The sequence below is a fragment of the Gasterosteus aculeatus genome, chromosome 1, assembly GCF_964276395.1.
Source record: "Gasterosteus aculeatus chromosome 1, fGasAcu3.hap1.1, whole genome shotgun sequence".
Lineage (NCBI taxonomy): Eukaryota > Metazoa > Chordata > Actinopteri > Perciformes > Gasterosteidae > Gasterosteus > Gasterosteus aculeatus.
The window spans coordinates 5546347-5562311 of record NC_135688.1 but is presented as its reverse complement, the minus strand read 5'-3'; the positions used below and the strand labels follow the sequence as shown (position 1 = coordinate 5562311).

The window sequence follows — 15965 nt, the reverse complement described above, 5'->3', positions numbered from 1 at the left end:
GCAAGATTTTCATCAGCTCACTGCTTGTGCACAACGCACGCGCACACACGTACCAGCCGGCAGATTTCAGCCTTATGATAGCATCTGCGTGGCTTTATCATTTTTAATTTGGGCATTTAAGTGACTCCCGGATTAGATTAAAGCGAGAGATGGGGCGGAGAAATGAATGTAATGTAATGTAGATTGACAGAGTATTAATGGGGCATCTGGAATAACGTTTCAGTGACACTGCGTCTGCGGGGTCATCTAGTGGGCGAACAGAGACATGACAGACAAAGATGGAACGACGACAAATATTCAACTCTTGAACATCTGGTTCAAAGGCATTCTGGGTATTCTGAAGCAAAAGTACATAAGGATGGTTTACTTTGAAATAATCCAATCAGTGAATAGAAGTGCAGTTAACATCGCAGATAAATGACCGATCCAAAAACACACGTAATTCATTGAATCACTGCTGAGGGTCTTAGAAATGTAAATCTAAAGCCTGTCTTCTTTTGCCTTTGGACCTCTGCAGCTAAATATGTTTTTTTTCTCTGCCTCTATTGTTCTGCACACACACACACACACACACACACACACACACACACACACACACTAACTCACCAACAATCACACAGTTGGTGTCAGTCTGTCCTGTTGAGGGTGCTAGTGCATTTCAAATCCCTTTACTCATTCTTCCTCCTGCAAGGTTCACAGTGTCTGCGTCCTCAAACACAACACACTTCCTTTCCTTTACGCAACATAAAAGTGTCTTAAAGCTTATAGTTTTAATCTTCCTGGCACTCATTACTGCTGGGGGAAAGCGCCACTGCCTTTTGTCACATGACTTAACATACCTTTGATACATAGTTCACAGCGGTCAGATTATTTTCAGGTCAAACTGTTTCATGCTGTGAACCCAGAAATTAGTTTCTGTCAGTCTGAAAAGATTTGTCCACCCATTAAATATATGTCGACTTGTCCCCTTCCTTTTGCTTGGAGGTGTGACTATTTGCGCTCTCTTCTTTTTGTCCCCTCAGAACTACAGTTGTCCCTCTGTCATGGTGCTGGCCGTCCCGGTGGCGGTTCGATTCCTGCAGAGCGGGAACAGGGAGCTGAGCAGGAACATGTCCAGTTATCTCTCGCTGGCTGCTATCGCCAAGGCGGATCTGCTGGCTGAACACACGAAGGCCATAACGCTCAGCGTGCTCGGAGGTAGGACGCGCACGCGCATGTTTACATGCAGAAAAGGATGCATACTTATTCATTAACGAGCACACGACATATGTTAGATGTTGCTTTTGAAAATTAAGTCAGTGAGTTTTAACTTTTTAAATTCTAGGCAATGCACAGTTCTTCTCATTTTCGGTTGCTCCATGTAGATACAGATGCTCGTTTGTGTGTGTGTGTGTGCTGGGGGGGTATGTGTGTGTGTGTGTGCCTTTTGTTGGGACTACAAAGAGAAGGAGAGACACAGAAAGAGCTTTGCAGGAGAATGAAAATCAAAAGGGTTTGATTATAGGCATTGTTGTATTTATTTAGCGGCTGTGGGTTGGACTTGTAGAAGAAACACTCACGCTCTCACTGTGAGTGGTGCAACAATGGGATTAGCTGGTTTACTGGAGTGGAAAAATGAATTAGTGTTGTAATCTGCAGTCATTGTAGTAGCAAACCCAATGTCTTATCCTATCATGAGCTGCATTGAGTGCTTTTATAATGATAATCATGGTAAATAACAGCAGCTGCAAAACATATTTTCCTTGATGGTCCTTTGATGCAGCGCAGAAAGTCGTACGTAAGACGTTATTGTGTGGAGAAAAAAAATTGTGTTGTACAGTGTCTCTGTTAATATTCTTAGTTGACATGTACTGTTTGATGAAATAATTGTTCAATTTTTTTTTTTACTAATGACAAAATAATAGAAATGATCTCTCATGTTGGGTTTGTCCTCAGGTATTGATATGATCTATTTAGAAAACAGAGGATTTTCAACCTGCTTAGGGTGTAGTTGTCTTCAAAACCGCAGTTAACTGCTTGATAGAGATCTGTTGACACCTCAGGCTTGTACACACACACACACACACACAAACACAAACACACACAGACACAGCTTCTCCATTAAGAGGATAAGGTGTCTCAGCGGTTCACTTAATAGAACAGTTCTCCTTGTCTGAAATAGTTCAGCTGTCATTATGTGAACATGATTCTGCACACACTTACATGTAGAGATGTTTTTTTTTTGCTTTTGGCAACAGGGTGAACTATTACCTCACACACACACACACACAGTCTATCGCTCGGTGCTTATCCCCTCATGCAGCACCAGTGATGCTCCCACCGAGCGGCCAGCAGCTCAGCACATGAAACAGCTTAGCTCTCCGCTCTCTGTTTATTATGCATGGGACGTTTAGCCGGGGATTTGGCTTGGAGCGTTAAACCGTTGAAAGACACTTTACAACTTTTGTCATGAAACTGCCTGAAAATAGAGATACCCTGCCAATGGGGAAACGGAAATCTGGTGTTTTTCTGGTTGAAGTTGCTATGTGAGACTAATAAGATTAGTTATTCATTTAAGTACTGTGTTGAAAACATATGCCTGTCGACGTGGCTTACTGTTGATGTCCGGAGAGCATTACGCTGCAGATGTTGACTCTGAAGTTCGAAACACCCCAGGTTCTACAAAAGAGCAAATCAAATCAGCTAATGCAATATCTTCTCTTCTCTGGTTCATTATGGATGTTTTTTCTTTTAGATTTCTGCTCTAGTGAAGCTGTGGAGCAGCGTTTCTACGAGTAGGTCCTTGTTTTGATTGTTTTCCACATGAACATATCGAATCGGTCGGCCGCTCTGGGGAGATCCAGTCATAATAACTGTAACAGAACTTTGATCAGGAAATATCCCTCCAATAGGTTTATGACATCCCAAAAGATCCCATAATATCAAATGTCAGGACACTGAAACACAAAACGTGGCCTTTTTTAAGAGCTTAGAACAGAAAACGATCGCAGGGATAAGAAGTAATATGAAAATAGATGGTGAGAAGCTTGACAGGGGTTAGAAACTGATGTTGGGTCACACACTCATGCACACACACACACACACACACACACACACACACACACACACGTACACATACTGCGAGAAGGCTTGCTTGAGGGCTTTATAAAAGTAAATTGAGATTTACGTTTCCTTGGTCAGAGTTTACAGCGACCGAGACGGTTTCAAATTTGTGCCCCCACTGTGGCGCACTGAGACTCCTCTACTGGGCTGTGAACGGTCCGCCGTCGCGTCGCCTCCGTGAGCCCAGCTAGACTCTACTCCTCTTCTCTCGAACCGCAACGTAAACACAGCGCAACATAAACAGCAGACTAAAAACACATGCCAAACCTTTGTACACACCGCTCACACATAGAAAAGCGTGTACAAGTAAAAACAGATGAGCTCTCTTTTCCCCAGCAGCCCCTCTGTTCAAGATGTGAGCTGATGTAATGGGTTTCGGGTGATGTTGATGATGGGAGGGTGTGATCACACAGTCTGGATGGGCTCTGCATGTGTGTGTGTTTACACTTAAGTTTGTTTCTGAGGTCGCTGCATTCACTGCTCTCACTGATTTCCTCCTTATCACTGTGCATTTCGTCCTTTGTGGCATTTTTGTTTTTGTGGTTTGTTGCATTTACAACGAGGATGTGCGTGCGTGTTCACTGGCTGCAGAAAGTCGAAAGCGGGAGGTAGCGTAAAGGTTTTTATGGCTGGCTAAAGTAAGGCCCGGGCCATCATCATATGTCACACAAACACACAGTACCTGCACGTGGAGACATATGGCATCGCTTTGGCCCCGTAAGGATTTTAGAGCTAAGAGTTAAAGTTAAAGTCAGAGTAAAACACTGAAGTGTGGAATGTATTGTGTCTTGCAAAACACGTCCAGTTAATGTACTTGGTCTTGTAAGGGAAAGAGAAGGCAGAGTGAGAAACGTTTGTGAGGGTGCGTTGGATGTGAGTCAGTGTGAAAGGTGACTTTCTCATGATGGGTCACAGTCACAGGAGCAGTCGGAGACTCTCCAGAGGTTCCAGCTGCAGGAGAAACCTGCTACGCGTCATTATCTTGCAAGCAGCAGGACGCTTAGACTATAAGCGAGTGTGAGCTGCACAACAACTTGCGTACTATTTGTCTGTGTTTGCTGGTGTCATTTATTTTGCATATACTGGATATCATTTTCTGTGTGTGCTTTTTTGACTCTTTGGCATTTTTCCTGTTGCATTGGTGCAAGGAGACAAATGTAGCTCAAGGCTTTTTTCTTTGTGTTGTACAAACCTTTCCATCCGTACACAAGATGGTCACATGGCGAGGACGCTCAGTGTACAACACACTAACACATATTAGTTATTTAAATATTGATTTACTCTACGACAAATTAAAACGCTTAGTTTTAGTTGATGACTTGCATTTACATTTTAGTCACGGCAGGTGTATCGTTTAGGATCTGAGAAATGTGGATCATCTAGCAATGCTAAATTTTACATCAATGCAGATCAGGATTTATGCAGCATGCATTTGGAACACTGCCAGTGTGTCAGACAGCATTGCTGCAAATTACAAGGACTTGCGTACCGGAACCAAAATGCACAACGCAGGATTGGGTTTACTAAGTTCAGGAAAATTCAAATGTGTTTGCTGGAGAGCAAACACACACAATCTGGCAAGAATCAAGTGTGAGTGAAGCAGACCTAAATAGCGAGGGACCAATGAGGGAATGCTGCATGTGAGATGGATGTCAAGGACCAGGTGAGAGAAATGAGTCCCGATAGGGATCTGAAAGGATGACAACAGTCTCAGATAGGGGTGTAACGATCCATTCACTGAATCGATTAATCGATTTATATTCCTGCGATCCAACTGAATCGATCTGTGCTCCGCAAATCGTCATTCCGGACGACATATATCGATTACAAATCGATTGAAATGGTACATAATCGATTGTATCGATACTTGGAAACTGCACATTGGATTTAAGTACAAAAATTGTATGGATGTGTGTGTGTTTGTTTATTTTTTAGCACTTTAGACACGTTAAACGTTACTCGATTCAGTCTGCCTGTCTGTGACGTCATCAGTACGCAGCGGCAGCCGCGCGAAACTCGGAACAACAACAAAACACAGCGTGGAGGAGACGACTGCGAGCGAGACATTTACAAAGCAACTTATTGATCCAGCGCGTGGAAACATTTTGGCTTTTGCAAACACGGAGGTGTCTAAATAAGTCGGTCGCTGTTTGTAGAATATGTAGAAGACAACTAAAAAAACACGGAAACACGACGAATCTTTCCAGCCATCTATTAAGGCGCCGTGGGATTAAACAACACGCCGACAGTCAGGACCTCTAGCAGCGTTACCGCTGCAGCAGCAGCAGCAGCAGCAGGTAACTCCAGCTCTGCAGACACCTCAGGCCTCGCCAGCACGAAACTCAACATCACAGTAACAATTACCAAGTTTATCTGTAAAAACATGCGACCCTACAATGTGGTTGAAAATCCGGGGTTCTGTAAATTGATCCAAACATTGTGTAATTATTGTGTAATGTTTACATTGAAAATGGCACTTCATTCAAATAAAAGCTCAATACATTTGCCATTAATTGTTGTTTGCTTGTTTATAATATCCATAATTAATCTAAACCTGATTTCCTTACAAGAAACAACAGGGATCTCGGAAACTTTGCCTGCACTGTCCAGTAAAGTTACTGAATCGATTTCAAGTCACTGAATCAAATCGAATCGTTCTAAATTAACCTAGATTGTACATGAATTGAATCGCGATTCGAACTGAATCGTTGTTAAAATGAATCGTTACACCCCTAGTCTCAGATGACGTGGGATTGTGCCAAATATACAGTGGGAACATAAGGAACTACTAATCAGTTTGTCAGGAGCTCGTATTTGAAATTGTACTTCTTTGCTGCAATTCATCAGGCAAGTGTGAAGTTGATTGAAGGAACGGTTGTCAAAAAAATACCGTCAAGACATTTTACTGTGCCTAAAGCTTTGAGTAAACAGAAAATGTGACCAATTAAACTGTATTTATTGATTGTACCTATAAGCCTTAATAGGACTTAAACAGATTATGAAATGAAAGAAAAACACTGAGACTGCAAGAGAATATATTATAACATGAGATGTTTATTCACTCACTCTCCATTCATACAGTCATGTTATACAAAATATATTTATGTGCAAAATACATTCATTTTCACCTTTTCACAAGAACATCAAAAGTAATTTACATTATAACACAAGTTATTTCATAAAGAATTAGTCTGTAAACATTGCCCTCATTTTCTTTTAACAATGACAAAATAAACAATGTCAATCTTGGGTTACAAATCTAATGGTTTTACTCCAATTACATTACGTAGTTTGAAAAGACAACACACAAATATAACCCTACGGTTACCTCACAAAATAAACTAACAATAACATATGAATGTAAACACTTTGAGTATATGTTTGGGAATGTAAGATCTTAAAAATGATTTAAAAGCTTTCAAAAATTCAAGGACAGTATGAGAATTAATTAAAAAGTTGCTTAAATGATGTTGCCTGAAGCTGTTTCTGCAGTTGCTGGTTGTCAATGCATTAAAGCAAAAAGACCTGTATTAAATGCTGCACTGCACAAGGCAACATATTATTAACAAATGAATGGGAAACTCTGCTTTCACTTGTAATTGGGACAGACGACTGTCAATCAGTCAACAATTGTAGAAGATGGAACATATTACGGTCTTGAATGTGTTGAATTGATAATTGAATAACTGTTTCCGTAGAAAGAGATCAAACGCTATTGTTACTGTTCAAACTGCATCGTTCTACCGTTGCAAGCGAATCTTGTGTAATTGTCCGTGACCTCTTATTTCCCCGCTGTCTGCTGGGAACAAACGACTCTTTGTCTTCCCTGTAGTCTAATTGGTAGAGTCTTTGGTAAATGCAGCGCTTCTTCTTCTGCTAAGTTATCTAAGCTGAATGTACGTCAGCGTGAGTGTGTGTTTTTATATTATGACCTCGGTTCAGACATTTCAGTCTCTCGCAGCATCGTCTCTCACTCATTCAAACATTTACAGTAAAATTCATTGCAGCAATAATAGCAATGGAGATGATGAAGACAAAAATCACATAATAAGTCAAACTTTAGGGACAAAGGTGATTTGTAAGTTGCTCTCTTCAGTTTCATCATGAAAGCTTATGTTCACAATGACGATGAAGAGTTACACCACCTGCTAGTTGATGAACTGAGCGCCTCCGTGCGGCACCATCTCCGTCACCCCCCACGCCACCACGTTCCCCCTTGGGTTGGCGCCGGGACCCTCCCGCAAAGCCAGCTGGGACATCTCTTCCTCTGACAGCACCCTGTCCCACATGTTCACCCCCGTCATCTTGCCGGCGAACGCCACCTTTGGATCGAGCCCTCCCTCGAACCCCGCCACCCCGTTCGCTCTTTCCTGCCCCAGCTGGAGGGAGCCTCCGTCGGGTAAGACGTGCCCCTCCGCCACTCCGGGGGAGGAGGCCACCTTTTTCCCAGCTGCCCACAGGGACGCCAGGCCCCGCTCGGAAGACCAAGCCCCGCACAAGTGGACCCACTCCGACGTGCCTCCGGGGCTCACCACCCCCCGGGCCTCCACCAGGTGAGCCTCCCCTCCGACGGTGAGGTGCGCGGAGGTGTGACCCAGCAGCAGCTGGATCTCGTACGGGTTGCGGCGGTTGCCGTAGGAGAACAGCACGGTTCTGTTGGACACCGCGGTCGGCTTCACCCACATGCAGACGGTGAAGGAGGAGAGGGAGAGAGGGGCGTCCGGTACGACGGAGGTGTAGATTCGACGGGAGCGCATAGGGAAGAGGAGGGCCGTCTCTAAACCTGAGGATGAAAACAGAATTGGTCCCATTGATTCTACTTAAATCATTGGGGGAACATACAGCAAACGTTTCTTATTCTAAATTGTTATGCTAAAGATATTTGAAACAAAGAAAATTTCACACGAGAAAAGAAATCATGAAGTTAGAAGTGAGAGTCAGAGATCCGGGTCATATGGGGAATACTTTGATGTTAACTCGGCTTCTGTAGTTTTGATTTGAACTCTTTCCTGGTAGGAGACATATTTAACTAAAGCTATCTTGAGCCTGTGCTATATTACCACATGGTCTTATGTTAAAGTTCAGTTTAAGTTCAGGTGATGAGTTTGTGAGCCATGGGAGTTTCTTGTCCTTCCTTAATAATGCATAGATGCAATAACACACTCCCGCACACACTCCTCCCCCCCTGGGTCATCTGGATTACCCGGTTCATTGGTCTGTTCTGCTTCATTCATCATTTCCGCTGTTCCTCTCTTTCTAATCATTCAAACCTACTCATTCACTCTGATTTACCCCTCTGAAGTCCCTCTGAGTTGAAAACCCTTGTTGTTTGAGACATTTTATTTGGTGCGTAAAACAACTGAGATTAATTTATCCTTAGGGAAAACTATTGCTTTTTGTCCCATTTTATATATATATATATATATATATATATTTTTTACATCATCCTTTCTTTTGGTCTTCTCGTCTATTCTGTACCCTGATTAGTCTCCTCTTCTCCCTTTTTCTCTCCTGGATGCCAAATCATTGTTTCATTTGTCTCAGGTTTCTGCCACTCAGAAAATAATGGTGAAAATGCTGAGTGTGAGTGTGTGTGTGTGAGAGTGTGTGTGTGTGTGTGTGTGTGTGTGTGTGTGTATGAGTGTTCAGGATGGTTTCCATCTGGTTCTGTTTACCGGGGTGCTTGGCTGTGGTTTTTGTGGCGACCGGCTAATGATTTCATCTCCCTCTGGTCGTTATGTAGGCCAGATTTATACGTCCGGCCTGTAAAGGTGTGTGCACGTGCATAAATAATATTACGCATCCTTTTTTTTTTTGCAGTTCTTAATTCATTCTGTGAAAGGAAATTGTCTTTAGTGGTGCTTTTGTAGGACTCCACTTGGTCCAAGTCTCCCCAACTCACACTTAGTCACTTAACCTCTAAAGTTGCATTGGAATTAGTCAGTGTTTTTTCAAGCAAGATAAACCAGAGTAGTAGCTCTGATAATGGAAACCATATGCCATGCAATCCCATCGAATATCATGTTTGTGTTCAGTGAGTCCAACTAAAGTTCTGCGTTATCCTTTCCTGCATTGGTTGGCTTCCATTATCACCTTTAAACACGCAAAACTTTATTCATATATTTAAGTAAAGTCTTAAGTGAGACTTGTCGTTGTTGTGTTGTGAATAAATGTTTAACAGACGTCAATAAGATCCAGTTATTGAACATTATACAAAGTGACCCGTCTCCTCCATGTTCGAACTGGCCGCGTTGTAATTGTGAAGAGAAAAGAAACGGTTGCTACTTGAGGAGGAGCAACACGCCTGGAGACATACAGACTAAGTGCGAAAGGTATTTGGCACAACCACATGCTGCGTGATTAGTTGTTCACCAGCAAGGGCTTCTCCTTCGTTTACTTGGAGTTTGACCTCAGTGGTCAAACTCCAACGTTGTTATTTTCTTCTGCCATTGTTGAGAAAGGTGAAGGTAAACACATCTGAGAGCAACAGGTAATGACAGACGCAGAAATGGCTGACGTTAAGATGGACATCTCACCTGCGGGTAGTAATCTTTGCCTGGATGACCTGAGCACCTCCTCCAGTTCCACCCTCGCCCTCTGCATGGCAGCCAGCACCCCGTCTAAAGCCGCCTCTCGCGGCGTGACCTCTTGCTCCTCTGGGAGCTTGGATCCCGGCTTCGTATTCAACCCCATCCCCGCTGCTGGGCCGCTGTGGCAGCTGGTCTCCAGCTTGGTGAGGCGCGAAGTTTGCGTTCGTGCTGCGGCGAGGAGCTGCTGGAGCTTGTCCTCCAGCTGGTTCAAATTCCACACAGAATTTCCAGCAGCAGCAGCAGCAGCACCTGAAGCCGAATCCCTGGGCTTGAGGCGCTCCATGGTTTCTTTGAAGCGGCTCTCTAACAGCGACGCCATCTTTCTTCCTGCTGACTCCATTGCAGTTCCACAGGTGCCACCATACTGGACTATGAACCTGACCAGAATGGACCAACGTTACATGTTTGAACCAACATTTGACCTGAAACCATTCTTTGTTCCCAATTGATACCATAGGAGTTCGGGAACAGGATGAATTCAAGACACTGGTCTAAAGTATTCATTTAATCCATCAACCAATTGTTCTAACCTCTCAAAAACAATTGTTTTCTAGCTTTCTTTGTCTTTGTTCAACCAACCTGAGGATTTCTGCACGCAGTGAAGCCATCTCCACCTTGGTGATGTCATCCGCATACTGAAGCAGCATGTTCTCTCTCATCTGGCTGCTTTCCATCATTGAGAAGAGTTTGTCCCATCTGGTCAGGTCGCGGGAAATGCAGGGCGCTTGACTCGGTGTGGCTGCGTGGAGGAATTGTAAGAAGAGGGGAGAGAAACATTGAGCTAAAGAACAAACGAGATAAAGTGGTTGACGTTTGTAAAGCACGCATGTAGAGATGGATTTGCTTTTGTCTCAACTGCTGATTTTTCCATAATGGTTCAGGAGATGGAAGCAGTTACCACCTTTTGTAGCTCGTATTTGTTTTGCATTTTGGTAAATGGGCCACGTGTGAGAAATTTGTATTTTTCTTTTTGCAATGTACACATGGATTCACAGTTACTGTCATTGGGTTTATTTGACCGTGACAAAAACTGAAAAGTGTGATGATATCAGTATTTGGAGAAAACGATATACTCAGAAAGTTTTTATGGGCTTGTATTATATCTGTGTTGAGATCGGAGTGATTTATGAGTGCATCGACTTAAACACAGATAGCTGGAAAACCGGTAAAATGATGAGTAAAGATGCGGGAAATGATAAATGAGGTTGTTAGGGGAGAGTTGTTGAGAGAGAAACAATTGACTCATAAACCACTTTGCTTTCCCGGAAACATCATCTGGGCTCCCGGCGTGAACGAGGCCACAGAGGGGAGGAAGAGGAAGGTTTTGTTTACAATGAAAAGGAAAGAGCTGCTGGGAGAAGGAGAGCGAGATAAAGCAAAACCTGCAGAGCGACAAAGTGCCAGACGCACCGCTCTGATTGACGTTCGGGCCGCTCTCACTACCCGTTAGACCCGTTAGAGTTATCAGTTATCACGGGACGGCAGGACGTGTTTTGTCTGCTCGTTCCCCAAAGTTCAAAGCGATTAGACAGAAGCTTCACACACTCTAACTTAACCGAACCAAAAGTGCACGTCTGCCAAAGACAAATCTCTGCGAGTGAGTAGTGTCTTTTTGTCCTCTTATTATTTCAGTGAGCCATTACTGCCTGTAAAACTATTCCTTAATGAATGAATGACATTTATTTGTGTCATTTCACCAAGCAATTGGATAAATGAATCCGCAAACAGTACTTTACCTGCACAAAAGCAGACGGAAGAAAAGCGTTTGGATGGAGGAGGAGTGCTGCACGTCTCCCTCTGTCATTCATTTAAAACATGAACTGTGTCACGACCTCTCTGCCCTTGTGGATGTAAATTCCACTCCCACCAGATACAAGCAGGTCAGATGCACTGATCTGTGTCTTCCTACGGGCCTCCCTCTCTCCGCCCCTCACCCCCTTTCTTAACACCTGCATACACAACTGCATGTGACCCACGTGATTTAACTTTCTCCCCTCAGTCCAGCAAGCCAACTATGAAAATGTGCGTCTCTTCGACCCCGTTGCTCCCACCTCTTTCCTCGGTTTAATCTGGTCGCTATGCCCGCAGCAGAACCTTCCTGCAATTACACTTCCTGCCAGTTTTAGGACAACAAGCTAATGCCAAATCCAAGCTTGGAGGGATTAATTGCACATGCACTTTCTCATCGGGATCATCAAGAATGTTTGAGGCAACTGTATCTTCTGATGACGCGGTGCACTGTGGTGGTTCTGCGGTGGGTGACCAGTCATTCATGATGTAACGTGTTTTTTCTTGCTCAGCATTTTCTTTGATGCTGCTCGTCCCATACAGTCCGTGCCTGCCGAGTCTTTGCACCCTACGCGCCGCGATCTGTTCTCTCTTCTTCTTTATCACCTTATTTTGAGCCGCCTTATCATATCAAACGCAGAGCACCCAGCAAATCCCCAACAATTAACCGCCGCGACTCTATTTCTCTGACTTTTTTCTGCAGCCTGTGAGGCGGCTTCTGTGTAACTGGACCCCCCCCCCCCGACTCTCACTCCTTTGTTTCCCCTCCATCGCTACATTAAAATCAGTATTAAAAGTCCAGCTCTTTCTTGTCAGTTTAAAAGTTCTGCTCGCACAGCATATTTGTCAGATCCAGTGATGGTACTGAACATAAAGTGATGATAAATTATAAAGTCCCTAACTCACCTTTCACAACCCCCCCTCCCCAACCCCCCGTGCAGGAATCCAGCAAGGAATCAATTACACGCTGCCGGGATTAAATGAAATGGCAACATGTCCTCCTGAGAATCCCAGTCAGATACGCAGCCCAGTTTAACACTTACGTTCCGGGTTCTCTCCCTCCGTGATCTCGTTGTAGTAGTTGTCGGCGTAGTTGACCTCCATCTCGTCCTCGTAGGCGAGGATCAGGCACACGCACGCCAGCAGCGCGCACACGGCCTGCGGGAGCCTCCGAAGGAACATGCTGCTGCCGCCGACTGAGTGTGTGTGTGTGAGAGAGAGAGAGAGAGAGTTTAAAGAGTGTGTGTCTGCTAAGTTTCAGGTCCTCTCCCTAACCTGCCTGTCTGTGTGTGTGTGTGTGTGTGTGTGTGTGTGTGTGTGTGTGTCTGTGCGATTGCGACTGGCTTCTTTTTAATCTCTGCTGCTTCTCCCCGTCTGTCTCACTTTCTACTGTGCTGCAGGTCCACTTCTGTCTTTTTCAACCCCTCACTCTCTGATACAATATTTGTCCCTCCCCCCCAATGACTCCCCACCTCCCCCTCCCCCTCTCTTTCTCTCTCTCTCTCTCTGAATGCTGAGCAATCCTTTGGCAGGAAGCCTGGCAGTGTAAAGTTCTTCTACCCAAGAGGGGCTACGTGCGCTGCACACGCACATTGACAATAGTTCTTTAGTGCGTTGGTTTGCTCCATTAACCGTTAAACGCAACCTGCAGCCTTTATGCTATTAAACGCATAACAATGTACATCAGGAGACAGTGACATAGCTACAGATAAACACAAGTGGTCAGATGATCAAATAGTGATCAGGCCTTAATCCTTAGTGCAACCACACTGTCTGTAAACATAGCAACTGATTTATATTCTCTCTCTTTCAAATCAGTTTGCCATGTGTGCTTTTCTAATTGCAATCTGCAAAATGAGATTGTTGCCTCCTTTGTTGACTTGGACACGCTTGACTGATCAAACTAATCACTATTTAAGAGGCCTGAGAGACTAGTGATCTGTTTTAAATTGACACCACAAACAGCGTCTTGAAATGGGCCCCGTCTCAAAATCTCATAAACCATTTTATCACTCACAATTTTGCAAACACGGGAAGAGCACCCTGTGAGTAAGTTAGTAAATATGCAAAGAGCTTGCTAAATGTTTCATCCTCTTGAAAACTTTTCACTCTGTCGCAAGCGTAGAACGCGGCTCTGAGGCCTGCGAGCGAGCGAGGCGGTGAGTAATGCGTCGTTGGAGGTGCTGTGTGTTGTAACCAGATATTGCGGCAGCCCCTTCGACTCACTGAGAGAAAGGGGAGCGGGAAGAAGCACTGGAAGGGGGGAGGAAGCACAGAACACCAACTTTCCTGATTTCTGCCTCATGCAGAGATGTGTGTGTGTGTGTGTGTGTGTGTGTAGGAGCCAGACATTAACGGTTTCTAAATAGGTTTATTGTTCTCTTGCTCGGTTTATTTATTTATTTGTCCGCCCCACCATATGGGTTTGTACGTTTTTGTGTGTGTATACTGTATGTGAATTAGTGTGTCGTGAGTGTTTGTCAGCATGTATCCCTGCGCGTATGTGTGTGTTTTTTCGAAAGGGGAGGGAAATAATGACTTCCTCATGAGATTTTATCTCGCTCCCCCTCCCTCCATCTTTCACTCTGCCGGTGTCTCTCTTTCATTGTGTCTGCTTTCTCTCTCCCAAATACCGACTGAAACACACACTTGTTCTCTTGTTATCTGCACAAAACAGCTCCACAGACAGAGAGGGAGTTGTGTTGAGTGGCAAACGCTGCTTTGCTTACATCTCTAAAACAAAACAATGTTTGTTCAACGTGTTTCATTAAGCTTTCATATTTTATTAGCAGAAAGCATATAATTCAGCTTGTTTTCAGAGCATCTTTGGGATGCTTTTATGAAGCGCTTCACTCTAATAGGTAGTAAAAGAATAAATGCGTCATGATAAAAGGTTTCATTTGAGTTGATAATGTCAGGTTATTACCGTTTATTTACAACCCACTACTTTTGCATTCGATTTCCCCCAAATGAAACACTCAAATACACATTAACTACATAATTGGTGCAGTTTGTAACATGTCTTTAAGACAAATGATGTAGGACATTTGTATTCCTCAACGACGATCAAAATTTAGAGCGTGTTTGGAATGAAGAAATAATACAATCGTAAAATAACGAATAACTAAAGCACTTAAAAACATATCTCTTTTCCAGTCCACATTAACAATATAGACCTGCTAAATCATTTTAAATATACTGACTCACATGAATGCAAACAGTAAATAACAAGAACACCTTGAGCGAGGACCTGCAGCATCTGGCTCGTAATCCTCAATCTCTGATGGCGAGTGGCTGTAAAACAAACACAATATAACGTTTAGAAACACAATGTTCTGACCTTCTGGAAGGTTCTACGACGTCCAGGATGAACACATTGACAAGAAGCATTTGGTGTGTAGCTGAGGCTTCCTTTGTGCCTCACAATAACCGGTGAGGGCAAATCTTTAGTGAGATAAAAGGAAAACTTGTGACATAGAAAGACTAATGTGTTTGAGCAAAACACAGCAATATTAATCTACCATATAGCTTAAATGAACAGACCTGTGATGTGATGAGCTTTATGTGAGGTAATTGAGATCGCATGGACTAATGTTGAACTACACAATGTGTTTGATCCGGTTTAAACGTTGCTTTCTGGTGTAAAACACAAAACGTGATGCCACTTTTTTTTGCGTGACCTCAGTACAAAGACGAAATGAAACATCACCTGAGATCTATGAAAAACTGTAAGATACTGTTTTAGATCCATCAAATGTACAGCATTTCGTTACATTGTGAGTTTATGCATCATTCCCATGAATGTTTTGCACATCGTTAATGTTAATGTCAGCAGAAGTTTGATGTGAATCGACATGATTTACTGTCAAAAAGATAAGTCGATAGTTTTCTTGTGGGATTTTAAATCTCTATCAAGGATTTGCGAGAAACTGCGTATTTTATCACCATGAACCAGTCAGTCAGCGGGCACAGGACGTTTTGTCTGACACACAGTCAGTGAGAGTCTGTTCGGCTGAAGCTATCTAGGGGAAGGGGGGAGGATGGACATTGAGTTTAAACCTTGCAATAGTCACTCAGGAAATATTTAGACCTTTGTGTACGCGTAAGGGGACATGGCTGCGTGCCTCCAGCTGTGCCGCAGCGTTGGACTCACTCATAAAACAAAAATGCACAAATACCCAAAGACATATATTTTCTGGGAAGTGTTTGGCTTCCGTCTCTTTTTTTTCTTCGATTTGACCGTTTATCCGACCCTCTTCCACCAGAGATGCCTGGTGTACGACTCAGGGGACAAACGTACACAACATGACTATTGTGAAACATGTGTAAGCCGTAAAGCGATCCAAATACATCCCTCTGGATGTCATTTGTGCTGATCTCGGCATTTTGGCGCTCTACAAAATTGTGAGTCGCTTTGGATAAACGTGTCAGCTGAATGACGTGTAATGTAATGTAATGACGTCCTGTGTGTTTCTGTGCAGACAC

The 15965-nt window shown here is 43.6% G+C and overlaps 2 protein-coding genes across 3 annotated transcripts in view; one reads left to right on the top strand and one right to left on the bottom strand.

The window, feature by feature from the left end:
* The window catches only part of veph1 (ventricular zone expressed PH domain-containing 1), a 49597-nt gene that overhangs the window by 8148 nt on the left and 25484 nt on the right, over nt 1-15965 (top strand). For both annotated transcript variants that reach the window (XM_040183163.2, XM_040183157.2), the window contains one exon: nt 1023-1197. In XM_040183163.2, the coding sequence (XP_040039097.2) occupies nt 1023-1197 (175 nt within the window). The remainder of the gene's footprint in view (nt 1-1022; nt 1198-15965) is intronic.
* On the bottom strand, nt 6137-12915 carry ptx3a (pentraxin 3, long a). The gene is made up of 4 exons (XM_040183214.2): nt 12524-12915; nt 10272-10431; nt 9639-10069; nt 6137-7885 (listed from the first exon to the last, which is right to left on the bottom strand). The coding sequence occupies exons 1-4, from the start codon at nt 12660-12662 to the stop codon at nt 7251-7253; spliced, it is 1365 nt and encodes a 454-aa protein (XP_040039148.2). The 5' UTR covers nt 12663-12915; the 3' UTR covers nt 6137-7250.